Genomic DNA, 19,458 nt, shown 5'->3' on the forward strand with positions numbered 1-19,458 from the left:
CCACATGTATTTTGGATGTAAAATTTGTAGAACCTTTTAGGAAATTAAATGTCAGGAGTGGAGGAGAAGGTGTAATCAAGAATGAACTTTGGGAGTTCCTTTCGTGGCTCAGCAGTTAATGAACCTGACTAGGATCTCTGAGGATGCAGGTTTGATCCCTGGCCTTGCTCAGTGGGTTAAGGATCCAGTGTTGCCATGAGCTGTAGGTCACAGACGGGGCTTGGATCCCACGTTGCTGTGGCTGTGGTATAGGCTGGCAGCTGCAGCTCCAGTTTGACCCCCAGCCTGGGAACCTCCATATGCCATGGGTATGGCCCTGAAAAAGCGAAAAAAAAAAAAAAAAAAAGTTTTTTTTTTGTTTGGGTGGGTGGTAGTGTGAATTTACAAAGACAGTTAGGACTTGGGGAGGAACACATTTGGGTGAGTATGTGGCAGGTCATGGGGGAATCAAGACCTCTGTTCTGGAGACACTGACTTTGGGATGTCTCTCTTCACCTGAGGTTGCTATTTCCTAGGGATCCATTCTCAACCTCTTTTTCTACTCTACACTAATAAATAATTTCCAAATATTCTCATATGCTCTAATATAAATAAGTACGGTGATCCCAAATCTGTCAGTTGAGGCCAGATTTCTCCCCTGAGCAGCAGATCTATCTATCCGAATGCCTGCAGGTCATAGTTACCTGGTTGACCCACGAATCCCTCAAACTTAATTATGCCCAAACTGAATCAATCATGCTTCTTCCCTGTAAATGCTAACACTACCCACTTAGCTGTCCAGGGCCCAAATCTTAGATTAGTATTACATTTTCTTTTTCCCAGTAGAATAGAGCTCAGTGTGCTGGAGTCCTTCTGCACAAGATGAGAAAAGAATGTAAGATCATGGACTCACACACAGGAGCTCCGAACACTGGTTCATGACTGTGCCATATACTGTTTGCCCCTTGAGGGCCACTCTTCACCCTTCCCCACCCTACTTTCTGCCAGGAGGCCCGACACATCAAATAGATCCTGTGGCCCGCAGGGAGCCCAGCATAAGGTCAGAGGGAAAACAGAATGAGATCACAGGTACTGCCTCTCTGGCTCTCTTCCTGCAAACTCCCATTCTTCAAGCTCTTGGTACAAAACGGCTTTATCTCTGAAATGGTAGGAGGATGGGGACATCAAAGGCACAAGCCATCAGAAGAAGTAAAAATTCCACTGAAGAGATTTTTGTAAGAGTGCAGGTTGAGGGATTAGGGACACGAGGGTACACACTGAGGGCCAGCCTTACTGTTTTCATCTTCCTGTCCCCGATGTCTAACCCTGCTCCCACATATTACAATATACTCAGCACGTATTGCATAAAATAAGAACTACGACGGAAGCAAAGACCAGGAGTCCAAGGTTTACCTTGTATCCGTTGTCTTCTTTGCGGTTGTGAGATGCAGTAATCATCACACCTGCAACTGCTTTGAGCTCCTGGACGGCGTACGGCTGGCGAAAAAATATAACACCCTGAGTCCATTTCGTTCCCTAGTTACTGATACACATGGCATAAGAATAATTTTGGTGAAGTAACTGGGAAGGATATTAAGGTATAAGTAGCCTAAAACCTCAACAATCAACGCCAGGTTTTCGGGATGGGATATAACTAAAGGCACCTATTAGGTCATCAGTAACCACTTAATTGTTAGGCTGAATGATTTTTTCCCCTATTCTCATTTAACTTAGTCCTGTAAATTTTTTTTAATGGCTGCACCCACAGCATGTGGAAGTTCTCAGGCCAGAGACTGAATCTGAGCTACAGCTGCAGTAATGCCGGATCCTTCAACCCACTGCTCCAGGCAGGGATCGAACCCACACCTCTGCAGGAACCCAAGATGCTGCAGTTGGATTCTTAACCCACTGTGCCACAGTGGGAACTCTAGTACTATTATTATTTCATTCATTTAACAAATATCCAACAAACACCTACTATATGCCAGACACTCCACCAGACTCTGGAGATATAAGAGGGGAACAGAATAATAAAATATTGAGAGATGGTTTCTAAATTGACTTCCATCAAGCACAAGGAACTATATTCAATATCCTACAATAAACCATAATGGAAAAGAGTACATGTGTATACATGTGTGGGGATATAGATAGATAGATATCAGGATCACCCTGCTGTCCACCAGAAACTAACACGACACTATAAATCAGCTATACTTGAGTAAAATAAAAAAAGAAGTCACCTAACCCACCACATTTTACACCCTGTATCATGTTTCTCCAACATTACACATATTCGAGAAGATACAAGGGCAGGACACAGCTCTACCGCCCTCCCTGCACATACTCTACAGCGTCTATACCATATAAAGGTCAATTTCCCAAAGTTAATTCCCAAGGTGAACTGCCCTTTTCTTTGCAGCTATTATTTGTCTAGGATGTTTCCCTACTCCCACCATTACATTTGACTTCTCTCTGGGCTTGGAGGGCTGGACACGTGACCTTGGTTTGACTAGAGTGATCTAGTCCCTGGATGATTTATCCCAGAGACTGGCTCATAACCTAAACCTGGGCAAGTCCTTCTCCTAGATGTTCCTGCTGTAGGGAGTCAGGGACGAAGGACGATTGTCTTCCAACTCAAAGGCACAGCAATAAAAGACCTGAATCTGGGATTGCTAAAAACAACTTCCCCAGCAACTAGAGCAAATTTTACCACAGTAAGAGACGAAGCCAACACAAACTGGCAACCCCGTGGCAGGATCCTACAGTCTACCTTTCTGAGCCCTCTCTGGTTTCTGTCATTCATTACAGCTAACCGTGTAACCACCGAGTAACTTCACTTCCTTAAGCTACTCAGCAGATTCCCAGTAAATCACTAGTAACTGTTTATGGAGATATTATTTAATCCTCAAACATTTGGTAAAACTGCCCGTAAAATCAACTGGACTGGCATTTTATTTTGAGAAGATTTTTTAAAAATCAGTTCAATTTCTTATCAGTTTTTTTTTCCCTCCAGAGTGTAGATCTTCAGTCAACGTTACTGAACACCAAGACGAAAAGAGCAGACTGGTACTAGGTTACCATGTTTTAAACTGAATTATTAATCAGCTCTGATGTATCAATTATTCCAGAAAATTGACCAGTTCTCCTAAGCTTCATATTTATTTGGATTATGTTATTTGGAATACTGTAGTTTTCTTAACCTCTACTGTATTTATTATGCACTTTTTTCTATTATATTTTATTTTTCATTATAGCTGGTTTATTATTATATTTTTATTTTTTCATTATAGCTGGTTTACTCTTTTAATTTCTCTGTCTTTTTCTTTTTCTTGAGCACCCTTGCCAAAATTTGTATATTTTATTACTTGTCTCTTCAGAGACCCAACTTTTTGCTTTTGTTGATACCCACTTTTCTTTATTTCCTATTTAACTGATTTTCCTTCTATCTTTATTATTTCCTTCCTTTTACTTTATTTGGATTTATGCTATTTTAGTTCTCACACACTAACTTTAAAGCCTGGGGTTATTATTTTTAATCTTTTTTCCCAAATATACTCATTAAGAATATAAACTTCTCTTTAAGTAGGGCTTTAGTTATATTCCATAATTTTTGCCATTTACTGTTTTCATGGTTGGTCAGTTTTAAATACAGGCAATCCTTGCTTTGCAAAGTTCCAGTACACACGAATTTCTGATACCATTATTTTAGTCAAACAATACCAGACACCCAGTATGTTCACATTTCAGTTACTGTTAACTGTGACTAACCGCGTAGGACATGAACTTGGATGCTAGCTTTTCAGTCCAAAATGACTGTGTGTAAAGAGATCCTGCCTGATGACTGTTAAGGTCTGTCAGCGACTGGCCACTGCGATTCTGTCAGTCGCCCTCACACAGACAGCAAAGCACGCAGGTGGGCTCCCTTCCTATCACCCGCTGATGAGCTCCTGTGAAAGTCTGCGAAAACAGAGTTACAGAAAAAAAATAACTGGGACTGTTGTTGACGCTGTTATCATTCAAGACACTCCAGCTATGCAGCCAGACAAGTTTGGTGAGTGTCTGGATACAAACAAGGGATATGGTTTTGATGAAAAGGATGACGATGTCCCAGAGGAAGTCACGCTGGCAAAAAAGGAATTCTCCTAACATTCAAAGTACAAAATAGAAAATGTGGGAAGCTGATCTAGACTTAGAAAGGAGTGTGATAATTCACCAAAGATGCTCATTAATATTGTTAGGTTTTATGACAAGAAGCAAGCACTGATCATACCCTTGATAAGCTTTTTTACAAAGGAATAAAACACATCAGTTCTCCAAACTTCTAATGTTTTAAATCACAGAGTACCAAATACATTTTAGTTTTACCATTTACTCTTTGTACATTTTAGCCAAGAGTAAGAGTTTATTAAGGTTTTGACCCCAAATTTTTAAAGGTCACAGATCAATTGAAATTCTTCCCATTGATTTTCTTAAAAACTAAAACTACGTTTATTAAGAACCTACAATAAGAGTTCCCATTGTGGCTCAGCGGTAACAAACCCGACTAGTACCCATGAGGATGTGGGTCGATTCCTGGTCTTGCTGAGTGGGTAAAGGATCCGGTGTTGCTGTGGCTGTGGTGTAGGTCACAGACTTGACTCAGATCCTAAGTTGCTGTGGCTGTGGTGGAGGCCAGCAGCTACAGCTCCAATTTGACCCCTAGCCTGGAAACCTCCATATGCTGTGGGTATGGCCCTAAAACAAACAAACAAACAAAAAAAGGAACCTACAATATTCTAGGCACTGTATTGTGAGGGAGCATAAAGGATAGTGAGAATTTATAATAACTCTATGAGATATGTGCCGTGTTAAGTATCAGTCAAAAGTGGAGAATAATTTTTCTTATCCTATTGATTACTAAAATGGCTTTGTGTGGTTTTAGCTTATACAGTTATCTTTACATTTCTGCACTACCGTGCAAAGCAAGGACTCGTGGAATTTGTGATCTTGATGATGATATCTTCCTAAATGATTTACAAATCTGTTTTTAAAATTCAAACATATGGGATTTGTGGGTATCTTTTATTTTGAATCTTATTGTACTGGGTGGGGTTCAGGGCTCCAGCTTGATAAACAATTATTTGTTGAGATTTCCTCTGTGAACCTGCTTGTCAACTTGTTACTGATCAAATTCTTAGGTGATTCAACACAGGGTTGTTGAGTGAAAATATCAAAGCAAAATCTATTTTTTTTTGGTCCTCTCTATCACTCGATACAGAAATACATGCACGACAAGATTTGAATACTGGCAGATTTAACGAATCTTTTCAAGAGCAGCAATCTGTAAAATCAATAATACAACAAACTTACTACAAAAGGTGTAGGAACATATCTTGAAAAAAGATACACAGGTACATCTTTGGCCAATAAGACTGCAGCAGTGAGTTTAGCAAGCCTAAAAAAAAAAAAAAAAAAAGACAGAGATTTCAGAGTCCTTAAGCTTACCGTGTTTTTTTTAAAAATATTCTGAATATATAGCAGTCTAATACAACCAATGCTTATAATTCCTGGTTATTTAAGCTTCGTGTTCCAACCTAAAAATGTTAAATAAGATTTTTTTAAAAGGAGCTTAACAATGAACAGAATTGACATTTTAATTCTTTTTCTTCAGTCCTTTTTTTTTGTTTTTTTTGCAATTTTCAAAGAAACATGTATTTTTTTTAAGGGGTAAATAAAAAAATGAAAAGCAGAGCTTGTTGAAGATCTTTCTGGAAGCAGCTTTGGCTGTGAGGGCAAGGCAGGCTGGGGGGAGGTGGCAAAGGGTGTGTGTTGGGGAGTCTGTTTTAAGAGGCGGATCCTAATGAGGCTGTAGGTGCGGGAGGACGGTTGTCACTCTTCATTCACCTTTTGAAGGCTCTTTCACCGAGACATAAACCCACAAAAGGCAAGGAGAATGAAAGAAGGTGAAAGAGAAGTCTTAAACAGGAGTTCCCGTCGTGGCTCAGTGGTTAAAGAATCCCACTAGGAACCATGAGGTTGTGGGTTTGATCCCTGGCCTTGCTCAGTGGGTTAAGGATCCAGCGTTGCCGTGACCTGTGGTGTAGGTTGCAGACACGGCTGGGATCTGGTGTGGCTGTGGCTGTGGCGAAGGCCAGCGGTTACAGCTCCGATTAGACCCCTAGCCTGGGAACCTCCATATGCCATGGGTGCAGCCCTGGAAAAGACAAACAAAAAAAAAAAGAGAGAGAGACTTAAATAAATACAATACGTGTAATTACCCCCCAGAAAAAAAGGTCACTGTATCATGATTATCTGTGTGAAAATACCCTAAAACGAATCAAATGGGACTCTAATTAGAGAATACAATCTACATAATTATTACCTTTGCCAAAATATCAAATGATCACATAAGCTATGATGTCATTCTTTTTTCTCTCTTTTTCTTTCTCTCTTTCTTTCTTGGCCACAATTGGGGCATATGGAAGTTCCTGGGCTAGGGATCGAATAGGAGCTGCAGCTGCCAGCCTATGCCACAGCCACAGGAGCACTATATCTGTATATCTGAGCCACATATGTGACCTACACCATAGCTTTCGGCAATGCCATATCCTTAACCCACTGAGCAAGGCCAGGGATCAAACCCACATCTTCTTGGACACTATGTTGGGTTCCTAACTTGCTGAACCACAGTGGGAACTCCTATAAGGTCATTCTTAATACTAATTCTCAACATTTAAAACATATACTCCTTTCTGGAGATCCCATCGAGGCTCAGTGGTAACGAATCTGACTACTACCCATGAGGATGCAGGTTCAATCCCTGGCCTCAGTCAGTGGGTTAAGGATCCAGCATTACCATAAACTGTGGTACAGGTCACAGATACGACTTGGATCCTGTGTTGCTGTGGCTATGGTGTAGGCTGGCAGCTGCAGCTCCAATTTGATCCCCAGCCTGGGAACTTGGCAGGTGCAGCCCTAAAAAGAAAAAAAAAAATGTATTCCTTTCTGTAAAAACCAAAGGTTATCTTTGAAATACTTCTATTTCAGCTCTAAAATAAACATTAGCATGTGATCATATTTCTATTTGACTATTTCCCATTTCAGAAATCCTACTACTGTTCATAAAAAAATTCTTTTAAGGTTTTACTCCAATTCAGCTTAATCCCTGAAAAAATTACCACTGTACCTTTGGCTGCTGCAGCTGCTAGTTACTTGACCCCGGGTGTCATACCCAACGACAAAACCTCTTTGCTTGAAGTCTGAGAAACATCTCTCAAGGTATTTGTACATCCCCTGAAGCAGATAAACACAAAAGATTAGTTCCAGACTAATGTCTGCATTTTCTTTCTTTCCTTTTTTTTTTTTTTTGCCACATCCCAGGCATGTGGAAGTTCCTGGGCCAGGGATCAAACCCACATCACAACAGCAACCCGAGCTGCTGCCTGCATTTTCTATGACTTAAAGTCTATTCTTTTCATGTGTGGTGTGCAGCTTACAGGCGCTCTCCTTTTGTTCACATTTATCAGTGTGGGAACAATAATATTCAATCTTCAAATGTGAGATGACAAACAGCCATTTCCTGGAGTCTCGTACTTTTTTTTTTGTCTTTTTGCCTTTTTCTAGGGCTGCTTCTCATGGCGTATGGAGGTTCCCAGGCTAGGCGTCTAATCAGAGCTGTAGCCGCCAGCCTACCCCAGAGCCATAGCAACATGGGATCTGAGCCGCATCTGTGACCTACACCACAGCTCACAGCAACGCCAGATCCTTAACCCACTGAGCAAGGCCAGGGATCGAACCCACAACCTCATGGTTCCTAGTTGGATTTGGTAACCACTGTGCCACGACGGGAACTCTTTTTTTTTTTTTTTTTTTTTAGGGCTGCACCTGCAGCACATGTAAGTTCCTAAGCTAGGGGTTAAATCAGAGCTGTAGCTGCTGGTCTACGCGACAGCCACAGCAATGCCAGATCCAAGCCACATCTGTGACCTACACCACAGCTCATGGCAATGCCAGATCCTTAACTCACTGAGTGAGGCCAGGGATCAAACCTGGATCCTCATGGATAATAGTCAGGTTCATTATCGCTGAGCCACAAAAGGAGCTTCCTATACCTAGATTTTGAAAAGGGCTGAGTATTAAGAATCAGATTCCATCTGGCTTTTCCACTTCACACAATGGAATCTCAACTCCTGTAAATATTTCCACTTCTATAGAAATTGATTTTCAAACACCTCCTTCACCCTTCTTTGTAAAATCAAGGAATCTTCAGGTATCCTGAAAGCTTATGAGGAAACCCAGCCTCTAAAAAAGACTGAACTGAAGCACTCCTGGACCAGGAAAAGAAAGGGGGGAGGGGCCGGGAGGCAGCAGCTGCCCTACTGACTTAGTCACCTCTTCATCCCCTCTTCCCATCCCCTGCATTGGCCCTGGGCTTTAGAGAGTTCCCTCAAAACAAGGCTAAAAATGATTTATTTGGCAGTATTGATTCGAACTGTATCTACTAAGCAATTCTTTAGTCCAGAACTATTTTCAGTACATGCTTAATGCATTTTGGCTTCAAAAGTTGAGTGCCTTAAAACAACAAGGATGAAATAATAATTTGTTTCTAGAGTAAGTTGCATAATAATGGGGAGAAATGAAACAAATGGTATCCTATCAACACCGTCTTAACTCTCAAATGATACAGAAAACCATGTTTAAGGGAAATATTTTCAACCAAATTTTCCAAATACTTTGGTTAACTTTTTATCAATGGTCATATGCCAACATGAGAAATCACCTTTTTTCTATCTAAGTTGGTTCCTTCATGTTAAATGGAAATGTCAATATCCATCTCCTGGCTTCAAATGCACAGTAGTACTGTCAGGAAGGTAATGATGACTGACGGAGTTCCTGCTGTGGTGCAATGGGATGGGCAGAGTCTCTGAAACACCAGAACATAGGTTCGACCCCGGCCCTGCACAGCGGCTTAAAAGGATCTGGTGTTGCCAAAGCAACTGCTACACAGATCACAACTGTGGCTTGGATCTGATCCCTGGCCCAGGAACTCCATAGGCCACTGGGCAGCCAAAAAAAAAAAAAAGAAGTTAATGATGGCAATCAAAATAACTCTTAATCAAAAAGTCAATCAGTGACCTTAAAGATACATGAGGAGTTCCCGTTATGGCTCAGTGGTTAACGAATCCTACTAGGTACCATGAGGTTGCGGGTTCGATCCCCAGCCTTGCTCAGTGGGTTAAGAATCCGGCGTTGCCGTGAGCTGTGGTGTAGGTTGCAGACGCAGCTCGGAACCTGAGTTGCTGTGGCTCTGGTGTAGGCCGGTGGTTACAGCTCTGATTAGACCCCTAGCCTGGGAACCTCCACATGCCATGGGAAGCAGCCCTAGAAAAAGACAAAAAGACCAAAAAAAAAAAAAAAGATACATTAAGTGAGGAGTTTGGCGCTATGGGTTAAGAATCCAACTGCAGAGGTTTGGGTTAAAAGATCTGGCATTGCATGCAGCTGTGGTGTGGGCTGCTGCAGCAGCTAGGATTCAATCCCTGGCCCAGGAACTTTCACGTGCCACAGATGCAGCGACAAAAAAAAAAAAAAAAAAAGATACAAAAAATGACCTCTAAGTTAAGTCTTGTTTAAGTCCAAAGGTCAGAATTTATTCTACATCTTTTAATTTGCAAGAGAGTACCTTCCTGGATAAAGTTTTTTCTTGTTTTCTGTTTTTTTTAATAAGGAAAAATTTAATTTATAAAGCCAAAAAACCAGAGTGATAAAAAGTACATATATAGGAGTTCCCATTGTGGCTCCATGGTTAATGAACCCAACTAGTATCCATGAGGATGAGGGTTCAATTCCTGGCCTCAGTGGGTTGCAGTTGTGGCTCTGATCTCATGTTGCTGTGGCTGTGGTGTAGGACAGCAGCTGCAGCTCTGATTCACCCTCTAACCTGGGAACTTCCATATGCCGTGGGTGTGGCACTAAAAAGACAAAAACAAATATGAAGAAGTACACATATAATACTTTACAATACTTACCTGTGTTGACTGTATTACTGTAAGGTCATTAATATAACAAAATCCTGCCCCCATGGCAGAACGAAGTCCTGCAGTTCCAAAAGTCATTCGGCAACAAAGTCTATCTCGCAGCTCCTTGTTCATCCCATTCCGTAACAGATTTTCGATTTGCTCTTTTGTTTTGGGATTCTATAAAAAAGAAGGATTAAGACTTACTCAGGATCATAAGTAAGGTCCCAATATGAAGGCCTTCTGAGGAGCCAATAAGTAGTATTCTTACATTACAAAGTTCTACATTCACTATAAATTACACAGTGCTACTTATTAATGTTAATATATATTAAAAAAAAAAAAAACACTTGCCATTTATTGAGTCCCCAAAGAGGCCAAACTATTGAGGGTGATTTGCATATCTCTGTCATAATTTTTAAATAATATATCCAAGAATTCCTTAAACAAATTGACAAATTTAAGAGTTACAGATCTAAAACTAAACCTCTTAGTCAAAAAGGACATCACTTAAGTCTATGCCAAGTTTAAACAGAAATATAGAAGCTACTGGATAAATGCCATCAAAATCTGCCTATCAAATAGTTCCTGAACATCTGAACTTCAAAATGACTAGATAAGCTTTACTGTTCTTTAAAGTCACAGAAACCCATTTATCCACAGTAAAAGTTGACCATAAAAGGTCTTAAGTATTAAATGTGGACTTGGTTAAGAATAAAAATGAAAATTCAGTCCAAACTTGGCTTATGAAGCAAGACATCCCAACATTTTAACTTTAGGATTCTGTATTTCATTAACACATACTTTAACTTATTTTTATAAAGCTCAGGATGCTTATAGCTGAAACCAGTGCTTCACAAGTGAATAGCAAGTTTTGAATAGAAAGGCAATTATAAAAAGAATAAAACTTAAGGAGTTCCCATCATGGCTCAGTGGAAACGAATCTGACTAGTATCTAGGAGGACACAGGTTTGATCCCTGGCCTCACTCAGTGGGTAGGGGATCCGGCGTTGCTGTGGCTGTGGTGTAGGCCAGCAGCTATAGCTCTGATTCAACTCCTAGCCTGGGAACTTCCCTATGCCTCTCTAGAAATAAAAAATAAAAATAGGCCTAAGAACAAAAAAAACTGAAAAACTTTAGTATATAGAGGTACAAAGCAGTATCATACAGTTAGTTACACTGAAACTGGGAGAGTATTTTTTTATTTTTATTTTTTTTGTCTTTTGTTGTTGTTATTGTTGTTGTTGTTGCTATTTCTTGGGCCGCTCCCACGGCATGTGGAGGTTCCCAGGCTAGGGGGCGAATCGGAGCTGTAGCCACCGGCCTACGCCAGAGCCACAGCAACGCGGGATCCGAGCCATGTCTGCGACCTACACCACAGCTCACCGCAACGCCAGATTCTTAACCCACTGAGCAAGGCTGGGGATCGAACCCGCAACCTCATGGTTCCTAGTCAGATTCGTTAACCACTGCGCCATGACGGGAATTCCTATTTTTTTATTTTATTTTTTTTGTCTTTTGTTGTTGTTGTTGTTGTTGTTGTTGTTGTTGCTATTTCTTGGAGAGTATTTTTTTTTGATCCCACTTTTATTACTATTTTTTAATAGTTATTTCCCCAATATAATTTTTTTCTACTGCTGATTTTGTAGCATCTATCAACATTTAAACTACATTTGCCTTCTGGTCCAGAGATTTCTCTTTCCACAGCAATCCCTTCACATGAACAACAGGATTCATTCATGCAAGAATGTTCACTGCAGTCTGTTCCCTGTAGTAGTGTAGTATTACCACCATTGTATTGATGAAGAGATGAAGATTTAGAGAGGGAGCCTAGTAACACTGAGCCAATATTGGAGGTCTAGCCAGGAGCCGAATCCAGGTTGGGCTGGCTCTAAAGCCTACACCATCTCATTATAAACAAAATAATTATGTAGGGCATGCTAATGATGCTTCTAATAATAATTAACTCCAGCTACAAAGCAAAAAAAAATCCCTTTTTATTACAGCTATATAAATATAAAAATGACCCACCAGACATGAATGCTATTAGGTTAAAGAGTACACTTTCTAATATTTAATTGCAAGGTACTAGAGCAGGGCATAAAAATTTTATTCTCTGTTATACAGCACAACCAGTACTAATCCACTTCCTGGTTCTGAAAAAGCCTGTAAATTGGAGAAAAAGAAAAAAAAATGGATAAAAAAATCATAATGCATTAGATATAAGCATTAGACATCAAACATTTTTGTGGTAAAAAAGAGCTAAGTGATTACAGTGACGGGCATCTGAAATCTACTTTAAACTCAGATTTCCCTAATATTTCATAGCTAAACATTAAATTAGAGGTTGATGCTACAAACATTTAAAAATATAACTAAGGGAGTTCCCGTTATGGCACAGCAGAAACGAATCCAACTAGGAACCATAAGGTTGCAGGTTTGATCCCTGGCCTTGCTCAGTGGGTTAAGGATCCGGTGTTGCCGTGGGCTGTGGTGTGTAGGTCGCAGACGTGGCTCGGATCTGGTGTTGGCCAGCAGCTACAGCTCCAATCACACCCCTAGCCTGGAAACCTCCATGTGCCATGGGTGCAGCCCTAAAAAGACAAAAAAATAAAAATATAACTAAAATGTTATCTATGTAACCATGATTATCATCATTTTTTTCATTCAGATGATGAGATTACATTTGTATTTCGTTGTTAATCTTCAAATGACCATGATTTTTATAAAAGATAATATACAAATATTCTAAAGAATTACAAAATTATTTTAAAAATACTATTTCCACAAGGAACTCAGATACATTAAATGAAAAGCAAAGCAAAGCACAAGAGTATGTAAAGTGTTTTAAGTTTGTATAACACGAGGTATGTGCATACTGCTACATCAGTCCGGAGACACTCCATGCAAATATGCGACTAAAAATAGTGAGGACCTCTGATGGGGGAAATCAGGGGCAAACTCTGAGGCAGTAAAGGACTTAATTTTTTCTTTTTTTTCCTTTTTAGGACCACACCCATTGGCATATGGGGGATTCCAGGCTAGGGGCCTAGTTGGAGCTGTAGCCGCAGGCCTACGCCAGAGCCACAGCAACTCGGGATCCGAGCCGCGTCTGGGACCTACACCACAGCTCACGGCAACACCGGATCGTTCACCCACTGAGCAAGGCCAGGGATCTGAACCCACAACCTCATGGTTACTAGTTGGATTCGTTTCCACTGTGCCACGACGGGAACTCCAGGACTTAATTTTTTGTATAGCATTGATAGTCTGGGTTATTTTATGTATGTATTACTTATTTTACGGTAAAAATTATGCAGACTTCCATGATGACTGAGAAAAACCACTACTTGCGTATCTACATGCAAACTTCTTTTTTGGCCGCCTTGTGACATATGAGTTCCCAGGCCAGGGACAGATCCAAGCCATACTCGTAACCTAAGTTGCAGCTGTGGCAATGCCGGATCCTTAACCCATTGTGCTAGGCCAGGAATCGAACCTGAGTCTCAGCGCTCCCAAGACACTGTTGATCCCACCACAGGGGAACTCCTACATGAAAACCTTTTACCTCACAAATTGCTCTTTTTCCTACCCACAGAAAGAAAGCTGAATCTATAAAACATATTGGAGTTTTCTCAAATTACTGTTTGTTTCCTAAATGTTGCATTCCTAAATGAAACATGATCATGCATTCATTCATTACTTGAGAGTAGGAGAAGACTTATCAGCAAAAAAGAAAATTTGTTTAACTGTTAAAAAAAAAACTTGCAAAACTGTCAGTAGGAAAGTTGAAACACACAATGATCTACTACATTAAATGAAAATGAATTATTTAGAAAGCAAATGTATACAATCTGAACTAAATTTGCTCTTAACTGGCATATTTCAGAATACTAATAATTTCAGTACCCTAAAAACTAATCCTGCAGAAAATCCAGAGATTTTAGTGACCACTAGCACTTCATCAGGAATAAAGCTGGTTGTTAAATATAAATCAGTAAGCTAAAGAACACATAATTAAAGCCATGCATTATTCTCAAATTTTACCTGTATACCAAAAATTTTCCATTAGGTTCTAATCATATGGATTACTGCAGCTCTATATAGCTGAAATGAAGAAAAGAAAGTGTCTTCTTACATAATACTGTGTAGAGTTTTTTTTTTTTCTTCCTATATTGTAGGTCCATCAGGCCCAAATTCAAAGAAAACATGAAAAATTTGATTCACCAAAAAAAAAAAGGGGGGGGGGGGGACATGTTACATATGTACGTATGTATTAGGGCTGTACCTGCAGCATATGGAAGTTCCCAGGCTAGGGGTTGAATTGGAGGTGCAGCTGCCAGCCTGCACCACAGCAACAGCAATGCCAGATGTGAGCAGCATCCGCAACTTACACTGCAATTCATGGCAATGCCGGATCCTTAACCCACTGAGCGGGACCAGGGATTGAACCCTTGTCCTTAGGGATACTAGTCAGGTTTGTTTCCAGGGAAACACTTTAAATATACCGAAGTGCCTCTCCTCTGGAGTTCTTGAGTGGCACAGGGGAAACGAACCCAGCTAGTATCCATGAAGATGCAGGTTAGATCCCTGGCCTCGCTCAAAGGGTCAGGGATCTGGCATTGCCATGAGCTGTGGTGTAGGTTGCAGACGCAGCTCAGATCCCCTGTTGCTATGGCTGTGGTGTAGGCCGGCAGCTACAGCTCCAATTCCACCCCTAGCCTGGGAACCTCCATATGCTGCAAAAACAAAAAACAAAAAAACACCTCCGTACGTCCTAAAAAGCAAAAAATAAAAAATAAAAAAATAAAAGTGCCTCTCCTGACAAACTTCTTACAAACTATCATAGTTTTGTGAAGAAAGCTCACACCAGACCAAAATCACACCAGCTCTGTCTGCCATGAAATGAAAGTACTAGCATTCACTTATGAGGGATAAATCTGGACTCACCTAAGCTTTTCTGAAGCTGTTCTATTAATAATTAGGGGGTTTCTGTGTTATTTATGTGTAATATAAATGTGCATAAAAGTACATAAAAATAATTAATCATCATTATATACAACAAATCAACTTTGCCAATGAGGAATTCACCTGCAAATCTTCTTTCCTACTCTTTTTACAAACCTAGTATTTTTCTAATTCTTATAAAATTTGAATCTACTCTATTAACAGACTATTATTAAACCTAATAGCTCAAAAACAATCTAAAATAGGTATCTCACTGTTTAGAAGACTAGAACACTTCTAAAAGAATATATACTAACAACCTCATCTTATACTGTTAAACATCTGAAGAGGAAGCAATAAACTAAACTGATTTTTTAGTGACTCAAATGTATCTAAAATTGCCAAACGGTTAAAAAAAAAAAGTGTTTTAAAAATGTTACCGAGTTTCCATCATAGCTTGGCGGGTGAAGAACCCTACATAGTGTCTATGAGGAGAACGCAGGTTCAATACATGGCCTTGCTCAGTGGCTTAAGGATCCAGCGTTGCCACAAGACACAGGCTATAGCATAGGTTGCAGATGCTGCTCAGATCTTGCGTTGCTGTAGCTGTTGCTGGCCTGGGAACTTCCATATGCCCAACATACAGCCCTAAAATAAAAAATTAAAAAGTAAATACATTCCAATTAAATTTGGATCGAGTATAATGTTGCTGATAAGGGTGTCTAAAGGATAAATACCAGTTTTATATGAATTACAGAGAAAAAAAATAAGTTATTTCTAAACAGAAATTAAAATAAGAAACTGCAGTCTGAAAGTCTGAAGGGTGAATGCAACTGACATTTACTTTTGAGGGTCAGCCAGCTTGAAGAGCCAAGCCTAGAGTCCCAAAGTGGAACACGCTTCCCAAAGCAGATGCTTCATGATGGATTCAAAATATACTCTTGTTAAACCAGTAATTTCCCCCTTTTAAAGGCTCTTGCTATAAAATTCTAAATTTAATTTCTTCATCTTAAAAAAAATTATAGAAATTAGCATAAACTGGAGTTCCCGTCGTGGCGCAGTGGTTAACGAATCCGACTAGGAGCCATGAGGTTGCGGGTTCGGTCCCTGCTCTTGCTCAGTGGGTTAACGATCCGGCGTTGCCGTGAGCTGTGGTGTAGGTCGCAGACACGGCTCGGATCCCTCGTTGCTGTGGCTGTGGTATAGGCCGGTGGTTACAGCTTCAATCTGACCCTTAGCCTGGGAACCTCCACATGCCGCAGGAGCGGCCCAAGAAATAGCAAAAAGACAAGATAAAAAAAAAAGAAAAAAAAAGAAAAAGAATGTTTCTATTTCTTAAAAAAAAAAAAAAGAAAGAAATTAGCATGAACTAAATTGGCTTAGATAAAAAACTTGAGTGACTACCATATAAAATGAGATTTACTTAACTGGCTTAATCAAACTTGAATAATAATCACTAAGTGAATAAAAAAATCACATTTGATTTTTATGATCAAAAATAGGACTTGTGGATTTTTATGATCAAAAATGAGACTTGTGGATTTTGTTCTAACTAAGCACATACATTGAGCTGAAATTTACCACTCAATGATACAATCATTTTAAATTTCTGTTAAAGTTTAAATAAAAAATATTTCTCATAAGTCAAAATAAAACATTAAAAATACTTGCTGTTTTTCTCTAGATATTTTGACACATCGTTCTTCTCTTGACAAATGAAGACCCCATTCTTAGCTCAAGTAGGTCACTGCAGGGTAAGGAAAACACCACTGAACTATGATGCTAGAAAGCTCAGTCCTGCTCTTGAGTCTGCTATTGGTTAGTGAGATAATCTGGAACAAGTCACGTGACCTCCGTCTAGACTTTAGATTCTAAGTAGAGTGTGATAATTTTTTTTCCTTTTCTTGGCTGTGCACACAGGATGTAGAAGTTCCCAGGCTAGGGATCAAACCTGCACCACAGCAGCAACCCAAGCTGCTGCAGTGATAATGCTTGATCCTTAACCTGCTGTGCCACAAGGGAACTCCACAGAGTGTGATAACTTTTGAGATTATCTTTTCAAGCTTTACAATAAGAGATCACATGAGGGACTGAGTATATTAAATTAAAGGACTTCAGTCAATAGCATCGAGCTTTATGACTCTGAACAGGTCATTTCACTCCAGTATCCTCACCTGTAAGAACCAGGAGTTCTGTTCTATTCTTCTTCCTGGGCACCCAGGGAGAATATGTTTTCCAGGCTCCCATTGAACTAGCTGAGATCAGGTGACAGAGTTCTGGTCAATGGATCTGAGTAGAGAGATGTGTGCCATTTCCAGGCCTAGCCCATTAAACACTCCCTTCCCCCCCACAATCCTCTCTATTTCTCTACCCACTACAGAGAGGACTCCACGGACTTACAGGAGTATGTAGCATCAAGATGGACTAAATAATTCATAGAGAAAAATTCCCCTCTGTCTTCTACCTCACAAACACTCCAACAAATTTTGGAATATTCGTTACCACAGCTAACTGGCCCTTTTTAATTAGTATTCAGAAATGATACATCATACCCCTCAAAACTCTTTATAAGGTGGTAGATTTGAAAGCAATTGCTTTATTCACTTTATGTTTACAGGCTCATGCCTTATGTAGTATCCTGGCTGGGCTTACTCTTTTCACAATGCTGTTAGTTTTTCTAACAGATTAAGATTTAGAAGACTCGAGTTCTTTATTCAGGCTCTTCTATCCAATAAGCTGTGGCCCTTGGACGGGTCATTTCTCTCTGAGGCTCACCAGCACAATTTAGGGATCGGATTTTTTTTTTTTTTTAGGGCTGCACCCACGGCAAATAGAAGTCCCCAGGCTAGGGGTAGAATCGGAGTTGTAGCTGGTGACCTACACCATAGCTCATGGCAAAAGCGGATCCTTAACCCACTGAGCGAGGCCAAAGATGGAATCTGCATCCTCATGGTTATTAGTCAGGTTCATAACCTGCTGAGCCACAACAGGAACTCCTGGGGACTGGAATTTAATCTGAAAAGATTTCCTTGAAGTTTCTAGCTTCTTTATATGCTTTAAAAAAAAAAAAAAAGAAGATGAAAGAAAAGATCCCTTCAAACTCTAACATTTTGATTGTTAGACTCACTTTGGAATTGAGTCAACAATTCCTCATCCCTTTCTATTTAATTTTTTCTCCAATTAAATTCATACATTGAAAGTTTTTATTCTATAAAATACATCAATTTATTAAAAAATTTAAAACCAAGGACAACTGCCAAGTGCTAAAAATTGAGTATATCTTGGGAGTTCTCTTGTGGCGCAGTGGGTTAAGGACCTAGCACTGTCACTGCAGCAGCTTAGGTCATTGCTGTGGCATGGGTTTGACCCCAGGCCTGAGAATTTCCATGTGCCATGGGTACAGCCAAAACAAAGCAAAAAACCTGAGCATATCTTGAGTATTACCATATGCACTCCTAATTCTGATCAAAAGCAAAACAAGCTTATATTTTAACTAGATTATAAACAGACACATATATAAATTTCCCAAGGTGTTTTAAGAGGTTGACAATCAGACAGGAATCTGAGGATCCTAGATTGGTAAGAGCACCCAACTACCAGATGTCTCCCAATATTTCTCCCTCTTAGAGTTGGGCACATACATAGTAGCCCACCCCAGGGCTCTATTTCAGTCTACCTGACAGCTAGGCATGACTGTGTGTCTAAATTCTGGCCAAGGGCATGAAAATGGGAATGACATGTTCCTTTTTCAGGGCTTTCCCTCAAAGGGATTAAGCATACACTCTCCTGAGTCATCCCTCTTCCCATAAGCTGAAGCCACCTTGGATCAACAGTGGAAGTCACATTTTGAGAATGGCATAGGTACCCTACAAACCCCAGACTGCAACTGACCTCTCGATGTTATGAAAGAAATTATCTTCTCTCTGCTTTAAGCAAGTACATTCTATAGACTTTGCTGGAGCAGCTTAGACTCTATCCTAACACAGTAGGTAACGTTTGGAAAATTAGGTTAGGTTTTCTCACTTCCAATGTAATAATTTTTCAATGTACTGAATTCCATCTCCTAGCATTACTCCTTCTCCTAGCTACCCAAGCATTCTTCCTGCCATTTATACATTAAACAAACATTCATCAAAGTCCTTATTTTGTAAACATTTTGAGGGCAATAACTATATTTTTTTGGTAGTCTGTATTTTTCCTATAATCCTAAGTGTGATGTCATATAAAAGCAAGTTATTTTTTTAAGGAAAAAACTTAACAGGGGATAGTTGGAATTTCCTTAAAAGCAGTAACCAATTACATAATGGGGGTACCTTCAGTTAATAGAAGAGACCATTTTTTAAATAACTTGGTGTCTCTCACAGTACCTAACCTATGCCTTGTACAGAGAAGATGCTTCGTATGTGTTGACTGACTACGAGTCAGTCAGATAAAACAGCCATGTTCTTTCAGGAAATGTAAATATTAGAGAAAGAAAATACTAGAACAGGTCTAAGTTATCATGCAATTAAACACAAGAACTCCTGGTTGAAAT

At 39.8% G+C, this 19,458-nt stretch overlaps 1 protein-coding gene across 1 annotated transcript in view; it reads right to left on the reverse strand.

Annotated features, from left to right (window-relative positions):
- The window catches only part of PGM2L1 (phosphoglucomutase 2 like 1), a 70,618-nt gene that overhangs the window by 22,937 nt on the left and 28,223 nt on the right, over positions 1-19,458 (reverse strand). Inside the window, exons 2-5 of the mRNA XM_047753049.1 lie at positions 9,990-10,157; positions 7,148-7,254; positions 5,332-5,416; positions 1,393-1,476 (exon numbers count right to left, since the gene is read on the reverse strand). Coding sequence (XP_047609005.1) covers positions 1,393-1,476; positions 5,332-5,416; positions 7,148-7,254; positions 9,990-10,157 — 444 coding nt within the window. The remainder of the gene's footprint in view (positions 1-1,392; positions 1,477-5,331; positions 5,417-7,147; positions 7,255-9,989; positions 10,158-19,458) is intronic.

Source organism: Phacochoerus africanus, chromosome 11 (genome assembly GCF_016906955.1).
Source record: "Phacochoerus africanus isolate WHEZ1 chromosome 11, ROS_Pafr_v1, whole genome shotgun sequence".
In the NCBI taxonomy this organism is placed as follows: Eukaryota; Metazoa; Chordata; class Mammalia; order Artiodactyla; family Suidae; genus Phacochoerus; species Phacochoerus africanus.